This window comes from Bos indicus x Bos taurus, chromosome 22 (genome assembly GCF_003369695.1).
Source record: "Bos indicus x Bos taurus breed Angus x Brahman F1 hybrid chromosome 22, Bos_hybrid_MaternalHap_v2.0, whole genome shotgun sequence".
In the NCBI taxonomy this organism is placed as follows: Eukaryota; Metazoa; Chordata; class Mammalia; order Artiodactyla; family Bovidae; genus Bos; species Bos indicus x Bos taurus.
In genome coordinates, this window is record NC_040097.1 from 32668060 (window position 1) to 32693135 (window position 25076).

At 43.6% G+C, this 25076-nt stretch overlaps 1 protein-coding gene across 1 annotated transcript in view; it reads right to left on the reverse strand.

Moving 5' to 3' along the window:
* The window catches only part of PDZRN3 (PDZ domain containing ring finger 3), a 269522-nt gene that overhangs the window by 236659 nt on the left and 7787 nt on the right, over window positions 1–25076 (reverse strand). The window contains exons 2-3 of the mRNA XM_027523614.1: window positions 14683–14769; window positions 6680–6787 (exon numbers count right to left, since the gene is read on the reverse strand). Coding sequence (XP_027379415.1) covers window positions 6680–6787; window positions 14683–14769 — 195 coding nt within the window. The remainder of the gene's footprint in view (window positions 1–6679; window positions 6788–14682; window positions 14770–25076) is intronic.

A 25076-nucleotide genomic window follows, 5' to 3' on the forward strand; every position in this document is an offset into this window, starting at 1 on the left:
GTGTAATTCTCTTCTCATTTTAGAGATGAAGAAATTGAGGCTCAGCATTTAGGACACTAAGACCACAGAGCGAATAACTGAGTAGAAACCTAAACCTGGGGTTTAGGTTTAATATTTATTTAAATCTCGGGGCTCTTTCCACCTCAGTGTGTGCCTTTCAATAGAAAGGAAAGGAGTTGCCTTAATTTTGCCAGAACTTCTACTGCTGCAGGACAGGTTATAAGAATAGATGAAAGTGGAAAGAGCCCTTAAACAGGGGGGTGGGGGGAAAACCAAGATCCAACAAAGGTATTGCTTTCTGTAGAAAACAATACCTTCTTCAGTCTGAAGACTGAAAAGAATGGCTGATACATTATTATTAAATATGCACTATGCCAACGAAAGCTGATACATTATTATTAAATATGCACTTTGCCAATGAAAGGAGACTCATTACTTCCAAATGATAATGTTGTCATTCCAAAAACATCTGCGTCCATCCAGAGATAACAAATCCAGAGTCAAGCTGTCCCCCCACCTCTCTCGTGTCCAAGGCAAACATCTCTAAATGGTCACTACATTCATCCCTCTCAATCCAGATACTGTCTCAGAATCCTTCCACGACGCAATCCAGGGTTCAACACTGGCACCAATCGCAGTTAGTATCTAAGATGAAACTCTAGTCTCTGCCTCTGGAAACAGAGCTGGAATCCATTACTAATAGGGGTCTCTAAAACCTGTTTATTTTTGCAGCTAAAAAAGAACTTCTCAACATAGCTTGAATTATACCATATCTCTTTCATCACAATAGAGTATTTGTGCAACTGAGACAAAGTTAGAGATCTCAAATTGACAAGAATAGGTCGTACTTCTTAAGACAGTAACTGATACAGAATTCTTTCCTCTCTGCTGAGTGTGGCGCACATCACTGCAGAGGACAGGGGCAGAGACCCACATGTTTATTTTGAATATTACCCCCAGATGGCTTGTGCATCTCTCTGCCTGTTTAGCAACAGTAAGTTTCCTGTACACAGTTACATAAGAAATACTGAGCCTTTCTTTCCCCTATCATGAAAGAAGAGTATAACTGTAAAATCATATACTTTATAGCATATTTTTCCTGAAAAAATGGAACTAAAAACAGTGTGGAGATATTTCAAATAATTTCCATCAACAATTTTTAGTTCACTGATAACATCTAAGTAAATATCAGCGAGTTGATTCAAAAGAAGAGAGTATATTCATTACTATTTCAAAAGGGATCCCTCTAGGAGTTACCAATTCTCAAAGAAGAAGGAAAAAATTAACCATGCAGATTTGGATTGGAATTGGACGTAATGATACAGGCATAGATTTCAAAATATTAATACATAAAGGGACGAATGAAGAAATATATGGAGAGATGTGTGCTGTTGTTGATGATAATGTTGTGTGCATGCATAGGTATTTATATTTTCTAACTGTCTGCTGAGAGTGCCTAGGAACAATGAAACCTCAAGGATAATGATCATGCTAGCAGCTGATTTTGATTTCTAAATGCCACTCACACTCCACTCAATGGAGTTAGAGCTACTTAGAAAAAAAGTGGACTCTAGAGCTAGGGGCAGCAAAGTACAAGATGAGCCTGGGACACCTTGAGGTTCCAGAAAGTAACAAGTGCTTAAAAAGTGATGGGAATACGTCAAAGGATAGAGGAACTAGTTAGAAAGAGGTCCTTCTGGCCCAAACTGGCCAATGTGAGTCCATACTGAAACTGGCAAAAAGAGAGATGGAGATAGAAAAAATAGGGAGGAAAAAACACTTTTTCTTACAACTAATAAACACAGAAGGAATGTAGTCAGTAAATCACCATTTGTCAACTAATCAATTCAAGGAAAACCTGTAAGTGGATGTGAAAATCAGCGTACGAGAGTCTCAACAGGATATTAACACAACCTCAACAAAGCCCCTCTACCCCGACAAGACACAAGAAAAAAGGAGAAAACAGTACCTGCACAGCAGAGAAATCTGGCAGATGGCCCTCAACCAAGCGGGCCAAGCTGACATCACCAATAAAGGGACAAAGTGACATCACGTGACTCTTGACAGGATGCACTGAGGAGGACGCACCATCTCTTCTCCTACCCAGAATATAGACCTGAATCCATACCAAATCGAGAGAGGTTATACAAAAGACCTAGCTTGCATTCTGCAAAAATATCAGTAGCAAGGAAGACAAAGCTGAGGCACTGCTCTAAAGGAAAGGAAACTAAAGACACAGGACAACGAAATAAAACCTATGATCTGGGATTTGCTCTTGCTATCACAGACATTGTGGGGATGATCAGAGAAATCTGACTAAATGCTGTAGACAACAGTATCCTACCAATGTGTATTTCCTGATTTAGATAACTGGACTGCAGCTATATAACAGAAGGTCTTATTCCTAAGAAACACACACTGATGTATTTAGGAACAGGGGGTAGAGACAGAAAAGGATAAAGTAGATGTTAATGTTGGAGGAATCTGGGTAGAGACTGTAGAGGAATTCATTGATGTAAGTCTGAAATTATGTCAAAATAAAAAATAAACAGAAAAAAGGAGCATCTTCTATTGCTTCTCCTAAAACTAAACGCCTTTCCAGGTGAATCCACTTGCCACTCTGCAGTTTTAGCTGGTGGGAGAATATTATCTTCACTAAGTAAAATCCTGCTTTACCAAGTGGCCTAGGTTGGGAATGGAAGACAGTGTTAATTCATTCCAGTCAACTCTGGCTCAGACGTTTCAGCAACAACACAGTAACTAAAGCTAGAGCAAACAGAGAACGACCGATTTACACAAAGGCCGCTGAGGACACACAACTTGCGTCACTACATGCCTGTCTCCAAATCATAACACTCCCGAGATGCACACATATTTACAGAGGACCGTACAAAATCAAGGTTACTGGCGACAGAGGGCTTTACTGTCCTGCCTTCACTGCATTTGGAGAATTGCATTTATTATCTCAAAGCAGAAACAGGACCTTGCATTTAACCCAGACAACTGTTAGAGAAACTCACTCACCACCAAATGAGAGGTGAGCACGATGCAAGAACAAGCTTCTGCGCAAGGCACCTGGCATCATAAGGTTTGGGAATAGGACAAATCTCTACCCCAGTCATCCTCTTTGGGGTCCCTGCCATAGCCAGAGATACTGGTGGAAATCTACAGAAGTGATTTTCACTGTCGCAAAGAAAATCGAGGTGGGGACCGGGGATGCTAGAAGCCCTACACTGCACAGGGTCTTGGATAGTGAAGAGTTATTCGACTTTCGGGATAACTTCCCCATATCATTCCAGACATTAGTAAAGATAAAATAACACACTTTTAATAAGTACCCGAGAGCAGACTCTAACTCTGTTTTACATATAAACACTAAGGGGGTTTTGGGGGTTGCGATTTAAATACATACAGATTACACACCCATTTTCTCAGCAGAATTACTCAGCACAGCATAAAGGTGAAAGCAAGCCAAACGTCCATCAGTGGAGAAATGGGTAAACAAAATATGGTATATACTTCTACACATACAGTAGAATAGCATTCAGCTTTAAAAAGAAAGGAATCCTGACACAAGCTACAAGCACACAGACAATCCTGAAGGACACGGTGTTTACTCATTCGCTTATACAGAAAAAGAAATGCTGTGTGATTCCACTTACATGGGGCACACAGTCGTCAAATGCATAGAAACAGAAAGTAGAAGGGGGCAACCAGGAACTGGGTGAGCAGGAGGAGGGGTGGCTTAGTGGCTACAGCTCTAGTTTGGGAAGAGGAAAACTTCTGGAGATGGGACGGTGGTGATGGCTGCACGACTGCATGGGTGTACTTAACGCCACAGGAAAGTACACTTCAAAATAGCGACCACGGTGAACTGTACGTTACGTATATTTTACCACAATTAAAAAAAAAATACATACACACAGATGTGTGTAGATCAAAGGAAGACTGCAGTTTTTTTTGGTGCCATATCATAACCACAATCTGTTCACCACCCTGGAAAATGCAACTGTGGAGGGCGATGCCTGAATCCACAGCACCGCCCACGTGGACCCAGCAGAGGAGTAGCTGGTGTAACCATGGTGAGTCCACACGGAGGTGCCAGAATCTGGCAATAAACATCACAGCGTCTTCTAATGTTGCCGTGCCTGAGTGTTTACACACTGATCCATGCATTTTTTAATAAATGATCTCCCTTTTGTTCTTCTATTCCAGGACAGTACAATAGCCACCAGTAGGTGCGTATGTATTGGGTTGGTCAGAAAGCTGATTCCGGTTCTTCTGTAAACCAGCTTACGGAGAAACCTAACCAAATAGGTTCTGGCCAAACCAATATATAAAAGTTAGTTGTGAATTTTGTTTCATGATAGTATTGATGGTATTTCACAGTATTTCTTATAAAAACCAAGGTGACTGTGCTCGGCTCTGATGTGGGCGGGATCTACAGTTCCGTCCTCAGGGAACAAAGAGCAGCAGGAACAGGGTAACTGCTGACAACTCTGCTGAGGAAGAGACTCCCTCGGTCCCTATGGATTTAATATAAGCATCCTTTCATCGGAATGAAAGTTCTTACAGTCAAAGTCTCGAGGGAGTTTGCCCACTCATCTGAAAAGGAAGCAATCTGACGGAAAACTAGAAAACCCCTGACTCTTAGTGATAAAACCCACATGCACACTTAAAATAATCAAATTCATGCCTGGTAATAAACTCAGACAGAGATGAGGTGAACCGGGGAACATTATTTTCAGGCATGGGAATCACTGCGTCACGTCAAAAGAGATTAGAATCTGACTGAGAAGGGTACGGGGTGTCAACTGCAATTACACATCTACTGTTTCTCTATGGGGATCATCCCTTTTTCCATCTCAACAGTGGGACATGATTAATATTTTACATACTGTCCAAAAGCAGAATGTGACTTACCAGAAACCGTACTGAACACTTCAAATACAGATCCCCGCTTTGCCAAGAGAAAATCCTGCCCAGCTGTACAGTGCTCATTTGCAAAACATAAGAGCAATGAAATTCCATTACTTAGAGAAACTGGCTGTTCCACCAAACCCTTGGCAACGGAAGCTGTACTTATCTTTTGGAACAATAGTCTCAGAAAATGTATTCTCTCTCTCTCTTCACAGAAGACGGTAAAGGATGCATTTGAACTCTTGAAAGAGCGTCCTGCCCAAGCAAATTCCTGGAAGGGAAAATCCACTCCGCTGACCTGGGAAGTAGGAAGACTGACCCTAAAACATGCAGCAGAAAGAGTTCCAAGTGTAAGAACTCTTCAAAAAGTCAAGGAGGATGTAGCATGGTTAATAATGTCCTTAAAACAAGATCAAGTATCCTTTTAGTAAGTAAGTTTTCACACTGCATCCCCTCCTTCTAAAGAATAACTCTTATACCATAACTTGTTTAGTTTGTTTACTTGGGGAGATATAACCATCTATTTTCTTGAGGATATATAAACTGCCCTGAACTGTACTGCTTTGAACATTGCAGAAATCATCCAAATTAGACCAGAAAAGCGAGACTCTATCTTTCTCTTCCCAAGGTTCCCTTCCCAGAAGCATGTGGCCACTTTTCTGTTGGTTATGTGAGTCTCCCTTGTGGCTTATCCCATGGCCAGAGCTTCCAGTCAGTCCACGGTTTGAAATAGGCCAGAAATACACTCAAGAAGTATAGATACTATGCAAATGTGTTTGGAACATAGAACATCCAGTGGTCATAGGGCCATTTTTCCAGTTTCCTATTTAACATGCTATATTATGCCAACAGCACATGGGGAAGCTTTTTATGGGCTTCAACGTCTCATCCTGGATTCTCACATTTAAATTTGTTCCCCTCATATAAAATCCAACACATTGAGCCCATGTATTCACCCATTAAAAGAACAATCAAAATGGCCAAAATCACAAACAAAAAATAGTCACATATCAAAATTTGCAATGAGAGCCCACACAAGCAGGCCACACAAACAACTCTTTCCCTTTCAGCAGCTCCGGGCAGGCTAGGACACTGACCCTATTCCCGAGGGTCCTATGATTGGGCAGAAGTAGCTACCTCCCCCAGCAGAAAACTAGAAACCTCCTACACAGAAGTTTAAAATGATGAGTGAAGAACTGAAAATGAGAACAGTGGTGATAAGTGATCCTCCTGAAAATCAATCTTTGTCTGCAAACCCTTAAGTCAAACTGGTACAACTGACAACAGGCAAGACACAGAAAAGGGGGAATGACACATATGCAGAAATAATTGTGTGCCATGAGCTCTGAGGACATGAGAGTGATCCCGAAGCTGCCACAATTACCCTCTGGTCGCCGACCTGAACCAAGTCCCCATTTGCACAACAGGGACTTGTCATCTGGTTCTAACTAACACACAGCTCCCCAGTGGTTTTCACACAAAGCTCTGACTGAAGCACACAGAACAGATGCACAGCTGCATGAAAAGAGCCAAATCGTCAACAAGCCACTCATACTTTGGCTTCTCTATACGGAATATAAACAAAAACTTAACACCAAGGCAATCAACACCCAATGTGGTCCCACACAATCGGAGAAATCTGTCTCCCGCCCAAACAGCCACCAGTTGAGGCCTCCCTCCCCAACAAACATCTAGCCTTGAGCCGGATGAAGACTGCATGGCATTCAGCCTATAAAAGACCCTGGCAGTGTTCACATACCTCAATAATCCTGTCGTGAATTTGCAGGCCTCCGTCCTTGGCTGCCGGCCCGCTGTCAACTATTTTGGATACAAAGATTCCTTCACTGGACGATCCATCTTGGTTGTCCTTTGGGTTAAAAAAACAGAGGCATGAATGCTAGGCATTAAGTTGATCGTGAAAATCAAGCCAACACTCTTAAAACAGTAATGGACTCTTGCTGGTGTCACTTGTGGCAAGGGGGTAGAAGTCAGCTGTTTCCCCTCATATCTGTTTTAAACTAAAATGAACACATTGTAAAATAATTCGAGTCAGACCAAAAGGTATAAAATGGTAAGTCCCTTCCATCTCCAACCCACAGTCCTTCTATCCCTTTGTAGCATTGATTGGCAGTTAATCCATCCTTTCTAAAACATTTTTTCTTTGGCCAGGCCGCACAGCATATGGGATCTCAGTTCTCTGACCAGGGATGGAACCTCTGCCCTCTGCAGTGGAAACTCAAGAATCTTAACCACTGGACTGCCAGGAAGTCCCTTTCCAAAACATTTTTTTTTTTTTTTACTTTACAATATTGTATTGGTTTTGCCATACATCAACATGCATCCGCCATGGGTGTACACGTGTTCCCCATCCTGAACCCCCTTTCCACCTCCCTCCCCATACCATCCCTCTGGGTCATCCCAGTGCATCAGCCCCAAGCTTCCTGTATCCTGCATCGAATCTGGACTGGCCAAAACATTTTAATGTATCCCTTCCTAAGTGAAAGTCTTAGTCTTTCAGTCATGTTCAACTCTTTGCAACCCCATAGACTGTAGCCCGCCAGGCTCCTCTGTCCATGGGATTTCCCAGGAAAGGATACTGGAGTGGGTTGTAATGTCCTTCTCCAAGGGATCTACCTGACCAAGGGACTGAACCCATGTCTCCTGCATTGCAGGCAGATTCTTCACCACCTGAGCCACCAGGGAAGCCCATCCCCTTCCTAAACATGTATCTATTCCTTTCTTATATACATAAATGGGATTATGCTCCACTCAACCTCTTTCACTAAACTGTAAAAATGTTAGAAATTTTTCACCATCTGACCCACCATCACCCTCATTTCCTTAAGTGACTAGACAATCAATCCTCACACAGGAGTAATTAGTACTGTTTCCAGTTGTTGCTTCCCTGCTGGCTGAGACAGTAAAGAATCTGCCCGTAACGCAGAAGACCTGGGTTCATGGACAGATAAGTCTGGCAGGCTACAGTCCATGGAGTTGCAAAGAATCAGACACAACTGAGCTACTAACACCAGTTAGTCGCTATTAGAGACAGTAGCACCTCCAATACCTTTCTACCTGTATTTTTAAATAAAGACCTTCGCTAGTATATATTGCTGCAAATCCCTAGCAATGGAATCGCTGGGTTGAGAGTATGCATATTTTATTGATGTTGCCAAGTTACCCTTCAGAGAGCCTCTACTGATAGCTCATTCAACAAAGTATATTCTCATATCCTTACAAGCACAAGTGTAATGTTAAAATTTTAAATTCAATAATCTGATGGTGAAAATAGGCTTTTGATTTTTCTTGTGATTTGCATCAGAAAACCCCACCACGAACCAGCCCCCACCTCTTCAATCCTAATGAATTCTGATCTCCAATCTCTTTGAATCCCTTTAGATCTTTCAAACTCCAGTCTGAAAGTCTCTGGGAAAGAAGACAGCTCACTGCTCAAAGTCTTTCCTTTATTTAAAATAACAAAGCTTCAACAAACTCATTAAAAAAACAAAACAAAACAAAACAAAAAAACCCCTCACAGCTTGTTCATGAACTTCTTTCCAAACAGCATTGGGATGAATACTTTCCAAGAGCATGGACTAAATTTCTAGTGATTAACAGATGGATTTAGAAATGAAACGGCAAAAGTGAGTGTTGTTTCCGAACAAAAGGATTTAGGAAGTAAATTCAGGATGTTCCACAAAAAACTCCCAAATCCACCATCTTGGTGATTTCCCTGCCATAATGCCGTAAGAACATCTACTTCAGTAATCATTTCTCTGTACAAATACATCAAATTTGTAAAATACAAATACATCAAATGCAAATACATCAAAATTCCATTTGTTAAAAAATTAAACAACCCCCAAACCCTATATTCTAAAGATGGAGAGAGATGACTTTGAAGTCTACCCCCTGAAGTCTAACAACAGGAACCCACAGTGGGAAAACGCACACTCCCCAACTCTGCTCTCCCCTCCCTGCCCCGCTGCTCACAAAGACACACACACAACACTATATAATGTTATAATAGGACTCAAAAGAAACTAAAATCACAATGTAAAATGAGCATTAAGGGTTGTTCCCAACATCTATCCCCACAAGACAAAGATAAATCTCCCACTGCCATCTGGGTTCCCTCAACACTCTTCCAGGGGGCTGGATCAGTAAGACTGTGGGCGCTGAGCTGGATCAGCCGGCCCACAAAGACACCACTGCCCAGCATGGCAGCCCTTCCCTCGGGCCTAGCGCACACTAACCCTTTCCCGCCTGAATCTCTTTGAGACTCCTCTCTCTCTCACAGCCACTACTAACAACGCACAAGTCGCAAGCATATCTCAGACAGAAGCACAGAGAAGTGCGACAGCTTCTATTTACTGAGTGCACACCAGGTACCAGGTACATGGAGCTTCCCAGGTGGCTCACTGGTAAAGAATCATCAGCTAAAAAAGGAGACACGGGTTTGATCCCTGGGTCGGAAAGATCCTCTGGAGAACGAAATGGCAACCCACTCTAGTACTCTTGCCTGGGAAATCCCATGGACAGAGGAGCCTGATGGGCTACAATCCAGGGGGTCGCAGAGTCAGCTAAACAACAGCAGCCAGGTACATAATGAGTGTTCTCTGTCTATCATTTAATCCTCATAAGAGCCACAAGTACTGGTAAGTAGTATAAATATCCATTTCATAGATGAAAGAAATCTGAGACAGGTTAATTGACCTACTCAAGGTCATACAGCTAAAAAGTGGCAAAGGTTTGTTTCCAACTAAGGATAGGCTGATTCTCTTACACAAACTCTAAATGCAACATTGTCTCCCATTGAGAAAAATTTCAAAAATACACATGAATTCAGAAATACAGCATTCCAGGCTATGGAATATTCCACCAGAGGACCCTGAAGAGTCTCAAATGACCACAAAGGATTTATGGACAAGCTTAAGTTCCGTAAGAGGTGACGTCAATACATCAAATGAAGAGATCTGTGTTTACTCTGATTGAACTGCTTTGCATTTCTCGGCTGGGGAGGAAGGAGGAGATAGGGGCTGAGATTTTGGTTTTGGCTCGTTTTGCAGAATAATACATTTGAACAGAATTATTTATCTTAAGGCGCATCAGAAAGTCCCAGCAAAAATCAGAGAGGGACAGGCAAGAGCAAACACCAAACTGAGGTCATATGAAGACTGTGATAAGGGATGGGAACAGAATGTAAAAAACATAGAAAGCACAAAATCAGAGAAAACCAAATCAGAACATTCCTGATCCTCTCAGAACACCTCTCTCTATTCTTTGTTTGGAGGCTCCTCTCCTAACACATTTTAAGGCACAGCTATGCACCAAGGTGAACCAAAATGACTTAGGATTTGTTTGGGTTTGCTGGCCTGAGAAACAGAAAAATGAAAGGGCTTGTTTCCATCCCAGGGGTGCCAGACAATGAAGTAAACTTGCCAAAGGCCGAAGGTCTGATACACCAGACTGGCTGCTGTTTCTTCAGGGACCTTAGCACTCGTGAATGGGTGATGTGATTTTGATAAGAGCATTACGTACTGCATGGTGCAATGAAAAGCCTTATGTCAGAGCCCCCCGCTGGGCTTATATCACAACTCAACCAAGCATCCAACACAGGGATTCCTTGGGAAACACACACGTCATTCGCCCTGCCTTCTACTTCCAGTAACTAACAATGAGAACACATTGTTGCTCATCCTGGCTTTTTAGCATGTTCTCAATGACCTGCCAGATTTCCAGGCAACAGGGCAGAATCCATTTAGGTTTTATTATGCTGCTGCTGCTAATCAGGACACGTTTTTAAAAACATGATGGCAAACACATGCATATGGAATTCCATTTCCCTCCCCAGGGCTATCCACAGAGTTCTTGCAAAAAGACCACATAAGCCGAGAGCCCTTTAATGCTTCAAAAATCAGTCTAGTTTGTGCTTATACCACTTTTTTAAAGGAAAAAGAAAATGACCTAAAACATATTTTTTGGTAAGTCTGAGAAAAACAAAACCAAACTGCATTCTAGTGAACTTGGAAGCATCCTTTCATCCCTGGGGAGGTGCAGAAATGAAATACCATCTTTGTGGGCTTTCCCGTTGTTGGATGACAACAATTGCCAAGCCATGAGTTTGCCTCTCCACTTCAGGCATTTTGCAAAATTCAGGCTCCCCTTTTCTATATATAAGCTTTGGTGTGCAGAGAAGAGGGCTTCCTGGTTTGGACTCTTTGGGCTACAGAAGCTTTCAAACTGTCTAAAAATGAAAAGCATCTTTCTTTACTGTAGTTGTTTCTTAAAATGGTAACGGTAATGATGGATAGGGAGAGAATGAATAATTATGAATAAAAACCAACTGTAGCCAACTGTCTTGTTACATGTGCCAAGTGGCAAAACACGTCTCCCGATGATAAGGTGGAGGACTGAGTCCCTGGGATCCTGGGACCATGACTGAGCCAGTCAAACCCGATTTGGCTCCCTCAGCCCTTCTCACAGCTGGAAAGCCTGACCCTCAGCAGCAGGGACTGAATCAGAGCAGCACCAAGACATGCTGCCTGGGATGGCAGGCAACCAGAAAAAAAAAAGGAAAAGCAAACAAGTCCCAAGCTGACATAATTTGGGGTGTCCCAAATGGTGGTAGTGGTAGAGAATCTGCCTGCCAATGGAGGAGACACAAGAGACCTGGTTTCAGTCCCTGGGTTGGGAAGATACCCTGGCGAAGGAAATGGCAACCCACTCCAGTATTCTTGTCTGGGAAATTCCATGGACAGAGGAGCCTGGTAGGCTATGGTCTATGGGGTTGCAAAGAGTAGGAAATGTCTGAGTGATTGAGCACAGAGATCATTTTAGTTTAAGAATTCCCCTAAGATGATGGGAAGAACAAGGGTATGCCCACATCCCTAGGGCTCAGGCAAGACGGACAGCTCCCTGCCCTAACCAACCTTCATTCTATTTTAACCTCATCATTTAGAAGTGTTCTTTTTAAAACATATTTTACAAGGCAAATCATGTATCAGTTAATCATTTTAATGACTATGTACCACCTACTATTAAGCTGTCATTTTCTTGCAATAAACCATGCTCGTTTGTTGTTGAAACTGTGGCTTTGGCCAAAAGCAAAGGGAATTTAATCACAACCCGCCTCTTCTTCTCTGGTCTCTTTCTGACCACGTCCTGCCACTCCTCAGCTCTGTCTTTGTCCTTGGCCAGGTTTCCCTGGGTCTGTCCACTTTCTTTTATCTCAGTGGCCTTCAAAGATGGGTACTTGCAATGAAACACAGTGGAATGATGAAACAGTATATTAAAAATCATATTCATATTTTAATTTCATCATTTAAATGATTCTTTAGCATGTAGCTTTTATAAGACAGGTAATATTAGTTTCATAGTAAATATATGTATAATTTGTAACCAACTATGTCCAAATTTTTTCCTACAGTGGGTCCCTTGGACTGTAAGGAGATCCAACAAGTCCATTCTAAAGGAGATCAATCCTGGGTGTTCTTTGGAAGGAATGATGCTAAAGCTGAAACTCCAATACTTTGGTCACCTTATGCGAAGAGTTGACTCATTGGAAAAGACTCTGACGATGGGAGGGATTGGGGGCAGGAGGAAAAGGGGACGACAGAGGGTGAGATGGCCAGATGGCATCACCGATGCGATGGACATGAGTTTGGTTGAACTCCGGGAATTGGTGATGGACAGGGAGGCCTGGCGTGCTGTGATTCATGGGGTCGTAAAGAGTCGGACACAACTGAGCAACTGAAGTGAAGATTGTTCAACTAAATATATTATACATGGACCTCTGATCTAGCAAACTCCTACTCATTCTTCAGAACCCAGCTTCAATGGCCTGCCCCATGATGCCTTATTCCCCAGGGCTAACTGCCTCCCAAAGCATCTTTAGCTGAACTCAGGCACAGAGTTTTATCAGTGAGAACAGTGCTTCCCTCTCTAATTCATCAGTTTCTCCACCTGGACATGAGCTCCATGAAGGCGGGGCAAACATTAGTTACATCCAGATGGCTGACATCTTCTTATCCTTTAGGATTTGGCTTTATATCCCTTCCCCTCTTTCCTAAACACTCTGGGCAATGATGCCCCTTGCTCCTTGGTATGTAGCATAGCCATCCTCCCATTTTTTCCCCTTCATTGTACTTCTCCCAATCTGTAATTACTCTTTATACTTGTTTCTTGCCTTATATCACCCAGGACATAAACTCAGTGACCAGAGGGATCCAGTCTCCCCAGCCAATATCTTCAAGTCCCTAGCAAATAGCCCATGTATAATGCTTAACTGTTGAATGAGTGAATCTGATTTTTCTTTCCCTTTTCCTTGACTATTTTCCTCTTAAGCTGACTAATGAGGAAGATGTTTGATTTTAGTTGATCAGTTGTGTCCAGCTCTTTGCAACCCCATGGACTACAGCCCACCAGGCTCCTCTGTCCATGGGATTCTCCAGGCAAGAATATTGGAGTGGGGTGCCATTGCCTTCGCCAGGGGATCTTCCCTACCCAAGAACTGAACCTGGGTCTCCCTCACTGCAGGCAGATTCTTTACTATCTGAGACAAATGAGGAAAGGCTGGGAAAAGGAAAAGAACAAGAGATGACACATACTTTGGGCACCCCACATGAAAGGTGAGACTCCAGAACATATCCTCTGCCACCTCCCCAGAGCCCTCTCAGCAGACATTTTCCTGGCAGTTAAATCAACAGATCTGAATTCAGCCTCCCCTTTCTGGAGGAGGGGATCATGATGAATGGGGTGAACAAACAGCTCCAGTGAGAGGGAAGCGCAAAGGATACACCAGCCCACAAATGAGGGAATGGCCCCTGACTGATGAAAGGTGGGTAGAAGTCCTGACAAGACTGCCAGCCTTGGAGCCCCGACTCCAGCAAAGCCCCTCAGTGTAAGTGCACAATCCTTTCTTCTTTTAAACTTATTTTGTATTGAGGGGGTAGCTCAGCTGGTAAAGAATCCACCTGCAATGAATGAGACCCTGATTTGATTCCTGGGCTGGGAAGATCCGCTGGAGAAGGGATAGGCTACCCACTCCAGTATTCTTGGGCTTCCCTAGTGGTTCAGATAGTAAAGAATCCACCTGCAATGTGGGAGACCTGGGTTCGATCCCTGGGTTGGGAAGATCCCCTGGATGGAGGGCATGGCAACCCACTCCAGTATTCTTCCCTGGAGAATCCCCATGGACAGAGGAGCTTGGCGGGCTAAAGTCCAGGGGCTTGCAAAGAGTCGGACATGACTGAGTGACTAAACACAGCACATAGACAATTAACAATGTGACAGTTTCAGGTAAACAGTGAAGGAACTCAGTCATACATATACATGTATCCATTCTCTCCCAGGCTTCCCTCCTATCCAGGCTGTCTCATTAAACTGAGCAGAATTCCACACATATTAACATGACTTTTCGCAGTTCAACTGCTATCAAACTAGACATGAACTCTTCAAAGCTAAACAGCTAGGATTAGCTATTGTATGACTAGGACAAGGCTACATTAGGAGACCACAACTAATCCCCCCAACCAAATCACTTTGCTGTACACCCGCAATTAACACAACATGTAAATCAACTATGCCTTAGTAAAAAACAAGATGATAAAAAATCCCGGGTGTGAAGATGATAAAGGCACAATGAACTCTAACTAGAGCAGAATGAAGTGAGCAAGGTTTCCTACCCTTCACAGCCCAGTTCTTGATCCCTTTCCCAGCTACATCAAGGACCTGTAAAATCCATCTCAACAACTAACATACCACACACGGCCGGCCACCAATGATGTTGAATCCCAAGGAGCCAGAGTCCCGATGCAGGACTAGAGTCAGGCTTTTTGTTTCTTCACCCTGCAGGGAATAAATGAGTTCAACATTTCATTAACATTTAGGAAAACAATGGGGGTAATTTTCTATCTAAATGGACTCATGGATTGTCAACCTGTATCTCTAGAGAAGTTTAACCCAGAAAATTTGGGAGGCTCATGCTGAAACTCTGGTCTGTGTTGAGGAGATTACAAACATTTCTAGATCCCATCAGACCCTGCGGTGAGCACTTAAGAATATCTGAAGACATCCAGACAGAAGTAACAAACATTTTCTCTCGGTGACACCTTGCTCTGCACACACATCTTTGCTTTGGCCCGCCCACCATAGGCTGGCTGTTTTCATCATTTGTGTTTGGGAGACTTAGGGGGAGAAACAGCGCTTAAAAAGTCAGACTCAAACATGGGTGGGAACAAGGAAAATCCTGAATCTTACTAAAAAGGGAGGAGGGGGCATTTTCACAAAGTAATGACTGTCCAGTCCTGAGGAGACGCAGACTGCTGAACAGAAAACACTCTGTTTAAGGCAGGTGGGACCACGTGAGCCACTTTAAATCAAATAAGCAGAAGTGGCCCCGGCAGGTCTCAGAGGCACAATGTTCAACAGTCAAAGAAGAGGGAGATGCCAGGGCCCCCCAACCAACACTCTCCAGTAATAGACAGATAGATAAAAATAGATCTCACCTTCTGTGCAAACTATCACTTAATAGGCTTTGACATAAATGCTAAACTCACAGATATACCACTGAAAGGGTCCCAACTATTCGAATGGTATGCAAAGGTCCACATGCACTGGCTATAAATTTGCAATTGCTTCACTCACATTTTCTGTTTAAACAGGGTATCATTTAAATGTGGCATTTAAAAAAAAGTATGAAATATTTCATTATATGCTTTCTCAAAAACAGCACTAACAGCTTATCACAAAAGAGGTTTTATTCGGATATTTACTGCTTCCTGGTGCAACTTGTGCCTTATACTTTGGCAGGGGTGGGGGGGGAATAAATGGCAATATTTGAATGACATGAATGCAGCTATCTGACTTGACCACCATGCAGGCAAAGAAAGCCACACTTTCTGACCTGCAGTGCCCAGTGGTTTTTTTCTGCCACCATTTTCAATGTAAAATACTGTTCCCCCATTGTCAATGTAAAACCCTGTTCCGTATTTGGCCAGGAAAAATGCACAACATAGCCACACGCACATTCACACATACATTAAAGATTAATAGATTTCAATGTGTAAAATTATCTCCCTGGGCTTAACATTCTCAGTAAACAAGCCTGTTTCTCCTGACTAGTTAGTATATTGCAGAACTCGAAATATTTTCAAAAATGTCACAGAAGTTAGCATCAATTACGAAAACGCTGTACAAAATGAAAATGATAATTTACTATTAGAAACAGGCTGTTTCTGACGGAAATAACTACATATTCTATAAGAACAAAATAACAAAGTCTTCATTTCTTCAGATTGAAACAAAAGATTCATTTCTGTCACTTACTCGTTACAGATAGAGTATATAAATATAAGAGAACCCAGTCTCTATCAAGCTACCATACTTAACAAAAAACAGCAGAGCCTCATTAATGATAACCATTTACTTACTTAAAAAAAAAAAAATCCAATCCACAGTACCACCATTCAGAGCATCTAGTTTCCCTGGTAGCTCAGTTGGTAAAAGAATCCGCCTGCAATGCAGGAGACCCGGATTTGATTCCTGGGTTGGGAAAACCCGCTGGAGAAGGGAATGGCTACCCACTCCAGTATTCTGGCCTAGAGAATTCCATGGCCTGTATAGTCCATGGGGTCACAAAGAGTCGGACACGACTGAGTGACTTTCACTTTCACTTTCATCAATGGTATCAATCTTTATCATTAATTTGAACCAACAGCGAGACTAAACCTTGCAGAATAACCCTAATAGTTTGGAGATGTAAATGTAATGTTTTGCAAACTTAAACAGTTTATATCTTTCTGCCTTGGAAATGGAAAAGGTTGCTAAGTCCACATCTTGCTTTATCTTAGCTGAAAAAGAAATACATGGGAATTTGAGTGAGTTATCATACATAGCTTACATTTCTGGCTTTCATAACTAATCAATAATAGAAACTGCCAGGTCACAGTAATCTAAGGCAGATAGCTCTGGTTGGACAACCTCAAATGAGGCAAAAAGGAGAATGCACAGCTAAATGATTAAAACAGACTCGTTTTAAATCTACTGTGTGATAACTATTTTTTTTTTAAATGAAAAATAAAGAAATCATATTACATTAACAACAATAACAGCTAACTTTTACTGGCTCTTTATCATGTGTTGGAAATTATACTGAGCACTTAAGTGCTTTATTTTGTCTAATAATCCAACCAATCTTATCAACTGGCACTATTACCATTCTCAAGATATAGGTGGGAAGATTGGGAGGATTAAAAAAGCTTGTCAAGAAGCTAGTAAGAGGTCACTGGCATTTAAACCCATGATCTCCTAGATTCTAGACTGCAACTCTCTACACTGTCTTTCTTGTGTGGATGTAGAAGACTGCCATGTAACCTGGCAACATCTGAGGTCCCACCCAAGCTGATTCCCTTGATGGCATTCCAAAAAGTTCCACAAAGAAACTTATTATAGGAGGTCTTGGCCAGGAAACCAGTACCAGAACAGAACTCTAAACTCTTTATTAAACTATTAATCTCCAAAAGATCCAGCCTGAGATACCCAGAAACACCTAGGTCTGGTCCCAAACTCAGAGATCTCTTTCCAGGGACAATGGAGACCAACTGAGACAATGCCTGAAACAACATCATTTAGCCAAACATCAATCTGCAAAGACTGATCAAGTTAACAGTCAAGTTAACCCTCTAACCCTCCCTGCCAGATGCAATCAACCGCAGGAGCTAAGAGAGCATGTTCTCTTTTTCTAGAAGTGTGTTGACCCAGTCTGTTGTCCAGCAGGCTTACACACTGGCTTTAGGTGACATTGCCTATTTTAGGACTAATTTACAGGACTGAGCCACCACATGGAAGTTTCAACACATGATGCTGGGAGTGATGACAGAGAAGAGAAATGCTCTGGCTAGACTGAATTACTTTCATTTCTCTAACTCTCAAAGGTCAGTTTCTTTTCTCCGACACCCTGAGCTCCATTCTGATTTTTCCTTTCCACTTCCTTCCCCCTAAGCAACCTGAACTACTTTTGTTTACTTTCTGATTCTTCAGAAGAAATGTTAATAGAGAATTTTAACAGGAGGCTTCACATAATACCATGTTAACAGATTAATTTCTGATTAATGATTTAATCTGTTCCTGGGTTCAAAGTGTATCAGGATAGAGGGTATTTAAATGATTCTCATTCAGTTATACTCTACCCAGTAAAGCAAAGAAAGTGAAAGTGTCAGTCACTCAGTCATGTCCAACTCTTTGTGACCCCATGGGCTATAGCTCTTCAGGCTCCCCTGTCCATGGGATTCTCTAGGCAAGAATACTGGAGCGGATTGCCTTTCCCTTTTCTAGGGGCTCTTCCCAAACCAGAGATCAAATCTGGGTCTCCTGCATTGTAGGCAGATTCTTTACCATCTGAGCCTCAAAGATCTCAAGAGATGGATAAATGGAATAAGGACAAAGGCTCTCATCAATGCTGCTTTCCCAACTGTTCACAGATGTTACATTTGTAAGTAACATCATTCATCTAAAGGAAAATTTAATTAATATTGCTCTGTCTTGGTAGTTTATCATGACCCATGCTTTGAAACTTTCTCAATGTCTTGATATAACAAAATAAAAGATGGGAAAGAGCTCTCTTTCACATAAACAACTGAGTAACCAAAACATCAGGCTTTTGAGGCAGGTATTATATCAAAGCTCTGTACCTGGGAAACTGAGGCTCTGAGAATCGCATACACTTGCTGAAGATCACGTGGCTGCCAAGAGGGAGGGGCGGGGTTGGAACCCAACCCACGGACTCCAACAGCCAAGTTCTTGCTCCTGTGCTGGTAAATGTGTGCACCCTATCCTAAACCCCTTTGCCTCAAAATACTCAGTCTTCACATTAAAATGTCAGGAAGGATTAGACATCTAATTTGTTTTCTAATTAGAGTTTTAAGCAAGGCTTATTTGGACTATGCACCAACAGTGGCAAAGATCAGAGTTTCTATTATACCCTAAACGGTGTCATAAGAATACAGTGCCCTTCACAGGAACAGGGTGACGGTTAAGATCCTGGACTTTGGAGTCAGAACGTGATTTTAGTTTTTTCCTTCTGAGGAGGAGGAGAATGATGGCTTCTTCCGAAACATGAATGAGATGGGACTATTCCTGCCCAGTGCCTCTGTACCGGGCTTGGCCAATAGCAAGGACTCCAGACATGAGCCAAGCACAGCACCATGGTACTCTCTGACCACATAAATGACTCTGCTACAAAACCCCAGAAATGGAGAATGTCTAATCCTAAATTAACTTAGTCTACAGCAAGTCTGGGAGAGCTGAGGCCCAAGACAGTTACATGTTCATCACAACATCTGGCCCTCAAATGGGAACTATATCCACGTACACATTTCTCCTCTTCCCAAGTCTGGAGAAAGAGCAGCACGGTCTTGGAGGGCTGCTGAAGGGCCAGGAGGCAGATTTTATTCTGGAGGCGGTGGGAAAGAGACATGATACAGACAAGGGGAACAGCTCGGCCTGAACCTGGAGCTTCAGGGCCGAGGAGATAGGATGGGCAGAGGGTACTGATCATGGCTGGAGCGTGAGGAGGGAAATCAGACGAAGGATGTCCCCAGGCATGGAAGGAGATGTCCTCACGACAGGACAGAAGAGACATCAAGTCAAAGAAAGTGCGGACTTGGATACGGACAGTGGAGGAAGGAGCTGGGAACAGAGGACACCGGAGGGCTGCTGAGACACTGGGACAGCTTCCAATTCTACCAGAGAACTGAGTCTTGATGGGCTGAGAAGAAAGGGAAAGGGAGAGATTGGGAGTGACGTATACACACTATTGACACTGTGTATAAAACAGGTAACTAATGAGAACCCCCTTACAGCACAGGGCAGGCGTGCCCAGCCTCCGGGATCTAAGGACTGATGACTTCAGGTGGAGCCGATGTAATAATAAGAGACATGAAGAGCACAGTAAATCATACTGAATCATCCCGAAACCATCCCCAGCCCCTGGAAACGACTGTCTTCCGTGAAACTGGTCCCTGGTAACAAAGAGGTCAGGGACTGCTAGCATAGGGAACTCTACTCAGTGCTCTGTGGTGACCTAAATGGGATGGAAATGCAAAAAAAAGAGGGGATATATGTGTACATATAGTTGACTCACTTTGCGATACAACAGGAATTAAGAGCAGCATTGTTTAGTTCAGTTCATTCGCTCAGTCGTGTCCGACTCTTTGCGACCCCGTGAATCGCAGCACGCCAGGCCTCTCTGTCCATCACCAACTCCCGGAGTTCACTCAGACTCACATCCATCAAGTCAGTGATGCCATCCAGCCATCTCATCCTCTGTTGTCCCCTTTTCCTCCTGCCCCCACCCCCTCCCAACATCAGAGTCTTTTCCAATGAGTCAACTCTTCGCATGAGGTGGCCAATGTACTGGAGTTTCAGCTTTAGCATCATTCCTTCCAAAGAAATCCCAGGGCTGATCTCCTTCAGAATGGACTGGTTGGATCTCCTTGCAGTCCAAGGGACTCTCAAGAGTCTTCTCCAACACCACAGTTCAAAAGCATCGACTCTTCGGCGCTCAGCCTTCTTCACAGTCCAACTCTCACATCCACACATGACCACTGGAAAAACCATGGCCTTGACTAGATGGACCTTTGTTGGCAAAGTCATGTCTCTGTTTTTCAATATGCTATCTAGGTTGGTCATAACTTGCCTTCCAAGGAGTAAGCGTCTTTTAATTTCATGGCTGCAGTCACCATCTGCAGTGATTTTGGAGCCCAGAAAAATAAAGTCTGACACTGTTTCCACTGTTTCCCCATCTATTTCCCATGAAGTGATGGGACCGAATGCCATGATCTTCGTTTTCTGAATGTTAAGCTTTAAGCCAACTTTTTCACTCTCCTCTTTCACTTTCATCAAGAGGCTTTTTAGTTCCTCTTCACTTCCTGCCATAAGGGTGGTGTCATCTGCATATCTGAGGTTATTGATATTTCTCCCGGCAATCTTGAGTCCAGCTTGTGCTTCTTCCAGCCCAGCATTTCTCATGATGTACTCTGCATTTAAGTTAAATAAGCAGGGTGACAATATACAGCCTTGACGTACTCCTTTTCCTATTTGGAACCAGTCTGTTGTTCCATGTCCAGTTCTAACTATTGCTTCCTAACCTGCATACAAACTTCTCAAGAGGCAGGTCAGGTGGTCTGGTATTCCTATCTCTTTCAGAATTTTCCACAGTTTATTGTGATCCACACAGTCAAAGGCTTTGGCATAGTCAATAAAGCAGAAATAGATGTTTTTCTGGAACTCTCTTGCTTTTTCCATGATCCAGCAGATGTTGGCAATTTGGTCTCTGGTTCCTCTGCATTTTCTAAAACCAGCTTGAACATCTGGAAGTTCACGGTTCACGTATTGCTGAAGCCTGGCTTGGAGAATTTTGAGCAAAGAGCAGCATTGTAAAGCAGCTATATTCCAACAAAAATTTAAAGTGAGAGAACTTGATAGGGGGGGCAACAAAAATGGAAAAGAGATGGTACCTCCTTGGCAGCTTTTCCTAGAGTCGCCCCCTATTTTATTACTCTTCCTGAATGGCAGGGTCTCTTCCCTCCAGAGCCAGGACTTGGGAGGGCAATGAGCTCTGACTTACAGCGCTAACTTGGGGATGGGAAATAAAGATGCCTTCATATTCTGGAGTCCAGCCAGGACTGGTTCCGTGGGAAGCAGGCACGAAGCTCTAACAGATGCTCAGCCCCCCATCTCCGCCCCAGAATCCAACTCAAGCAGACAGTCAGGCCCCCAGTGTACTGCAGGGTCTCCTCAGAAGCTGCTTAGGTCTTTCCGAGGGTGACAGGGCAGAGACTTAGTAACCTGGGAGAAGGGGGCGTGGCATGAGCCACCCACAGCAGGTAAATTACAAGCAGAAATAGAAGCTCCAAGTTCAGGAACATACAATCAGTTCTGCTGAAAATACGCTTGGCTATTATACTCCAACATGTAACTACCAGATCAGTGTTTAAAAAAAACAACACCCGATTTATAATCTGCCTAATTTAAGGTCTCACTGGACAAGATTAAGAGGAGGGAAATAAAAGTCACGGTGAAAACACAGAAGTCACAAGTCCTTTGTCAGAAAGACACCATATGGTGGCTGTTCTTGTTTTAAGTCCAAGAATGTAAACCGTCTTTCTATGGCACAGTCCCTCTTCCTCTCAGCATCACTCTGAAGTCACCGCACCGCTCTCCTCCAAACAACCTGGCCTCAGAAACTTGGACGCCAGCCATCTTCTAATCTATGTGGCGGCCCTCAAAGTCCATCCACGCCACTGTCAATGTGGATCCTTTCTACAAACTCCTTTCCGCCCTGTGACGGGTGTTCCTTGATTACTGCCGCCGTGGGACTCGCAGCTGAGAACTGGCTCGACTGGAAAGCCGCCTGGCGGGTTATGAGCACTGTAACTGACTGACCACTCGTCTGCATATCTGGGATGACGCGACACCTCTCAGCCTCAGATTATGCAAAGCTCTCAAAGACTCGCACAGCTGGGAAACAGCTCTGTCTGCTGACTAGTGACAAGAGAGGGCAAAAATGTGGAGGGCGGGGCTGGGGGGACCAGGAGACAGAGCTGGCCACCAGACATTCTCTCCCAAAGAGATGGAATGCCTTCTCTTTCTCCGAACTGAGATGCTTCGGTCCTCTTCGTCAGTCAAAATATGTTTTTAATGGGGAAGCAGCCTGGACTAAGCCCTCCCTGTAATTGCAACCTCAGTTCTGAAGAAGGTGTTCTTGGAGGAAGAGCAGAAGGGGAAACTGCTCACGCCTAAGACCAAAGGGAGTCTTAGAGAATGATGCTTGAAAACAAATTGGAAATGGATGAGATTAACAGTGGTATTAGCAGCATGTACCTGCCACGAGAATAGGGAGGATGAAGAGAGATCAAGGGCGTGGGGGGACAGGCAAAAAGGACAAAGATTTCCTGGAGCCACAGACTAGGAAACATGCATCCATAAGCCAAACAAGATGGTTTTGAAGAATACCCTCAGAAATTAAGCACGGATTGTCAGTGTCGCCCTAGGCCAAAATATACACATATTTTTAGCCTGTTGCTGTTATATTTAAATAACCTGAGAAACCCCCAAGTCTACTTCTCCATTTGCATGAGTCTGATTTCAAGACTGTGTCTCTCATTTTTATCATCTGCTCATTCGCTTTTCTGGAGAACACCTCCAGGCGACATTTTCACGGACACAACAAACTAACTTAAGGGACTACAGCGTTTTCCCATTTCCACTTGATGGACTGCAAGGTGGTTTCCGTTTTTGAGATATGACCATCCAGTCACCCAACCCAGAGCATTTTCTCCTCCAAATCAGAAACAAAGCAAAGGCTACCCAGCTGTAATGTCCTATGTTCCCGCTTATAGGATGGTGGGAGTTTGGCCTGCCACCCCTCCTCTTGTTTTTCCAGTAGTCATGTATGGATATAAAGAGTTGGACCATAAAGAAAGCTGAGTGCTGAAGAATTGATGCTCTTGAACTGTGGTTTTGGAGAAGACTCTTGAGAGTCCCTTGGACTGCAAGGAGATCAAACCAGTCAACCCCGAAGGAAATCAGTCTTGAATATTCATTGGAAGGACTGATGCTGAAGCTCCAATACTTCGTATACCTGATGAAAAGAGCCAGCTTGGTGGAAAAGACCCTGATGCTGGGCAAGACTGAGGGCAGGAGGAGAAGGGGGTGACAGAAGATGAGATGGCTGGTTCTCATCACCAAATAAATCAATGGACATGAGTTTGAGTAAATTCCGGGAGTTGGTGATGGACAGGGAGGCCTGGCGTGCTGCAGTCCATGGGGTTGCAAAGAGTCAGATGTGACTGAGCATATGAACTGAACTGACCTCTCGTTAGTTTGGTAACTGCAAAAGGACAAATGAATACACATAAACATGCAGTAAGCATATTTTGTTTGCAGCTTTAGGTACAGCCCAGAGCTGTTACCCAGATGCAGTGCAACTGACATGAACATCCCTCTTTCTCAAAGTCTCCAGCACTGACAAGCAGTTAGAGAAGAGACACCCAGAGAACGGGTTACCCAGGGGCAGACTGAGGCTTGCAATGAGCCTGTGATCCTTTGAATAAAAGATCCCTTTCCTTCTTCTCCATTAAACCATCTTCAATTTCTAAAGTTTCTTCAGTGATTTACTTGGAGAAGAACCCCAAACCTACAGGTACTTAATAAATGTTCAACAAATGCTCGGTAAGCCTGATTAGGATCCTGCCTGCAGGAGAGCCAGTTCGATCCCTGGGTCAGGAAGATCCCCTGGAGAAGGGAATGGTACCCACTCCAGCATTCTCGACTGGAGAATTCCATGGACAGAGGAGTCTGGTGGGCTCCAGTCCATGGGGTTGCAAACAGTTGGACACAACTGAGCAGCTAACACTTTCAAACACTTTCATTTTATCCTAAAGCCTGTCCCATATGTGCATAACATTAGCCCATTTTAGAGATGAGACAGTTAAGGCTAACAGGAGATTAGAGGATCCTCCCAGAGACCCTCAACAATGAGGCAGAAGGAGCACAGGAGCCTGCATATCATTGACTCCAGGGTTTGATACTAATCACACACCAGCTCAATTCAGGGTACCCTGGAGCTGCCGGTGACACAGGCTTGCATCCAACCCTGACGTGCAACCTGAATGGGACTTCACCCCCTTCCTGATAATGTGCAGCAAAGACACAGGGCACCTGAAAACAGCTTCTCACAAAATTCTAGGGTGACCCCTCTGTCCAGGACTCATTTCTGCACAGGTCCTCTGCCAGGGGAAAAGCTCATCAGACTCCCCTTCCTGGAGAAGGGACCACTGCAGGGCCCATGTACACTCGGGCTGCACTGTGGCTCCGCCCCTTAGGCTCCCCATAAACAGACTCACGGGGTGGGGGAGAAAGATGAACGCCCGGGTCCATCTGTTAGTTATTTTCTTTACAAGAGTAATCATTATGTTACACCACTTCCCTTTCTTATTGGAACAGGCTTATTAGAACCCCATTAGTCAGGGAGGACAGAGGTGACCCACGACTCGGGTAAGCAAAGAACAGAACAACGTGGCATTTTCAAAGACACAAGTGGGTGTCTAACGAATCCAGGAGTGAAAGCTGTGCACATTCCCCTTTGTACCCAG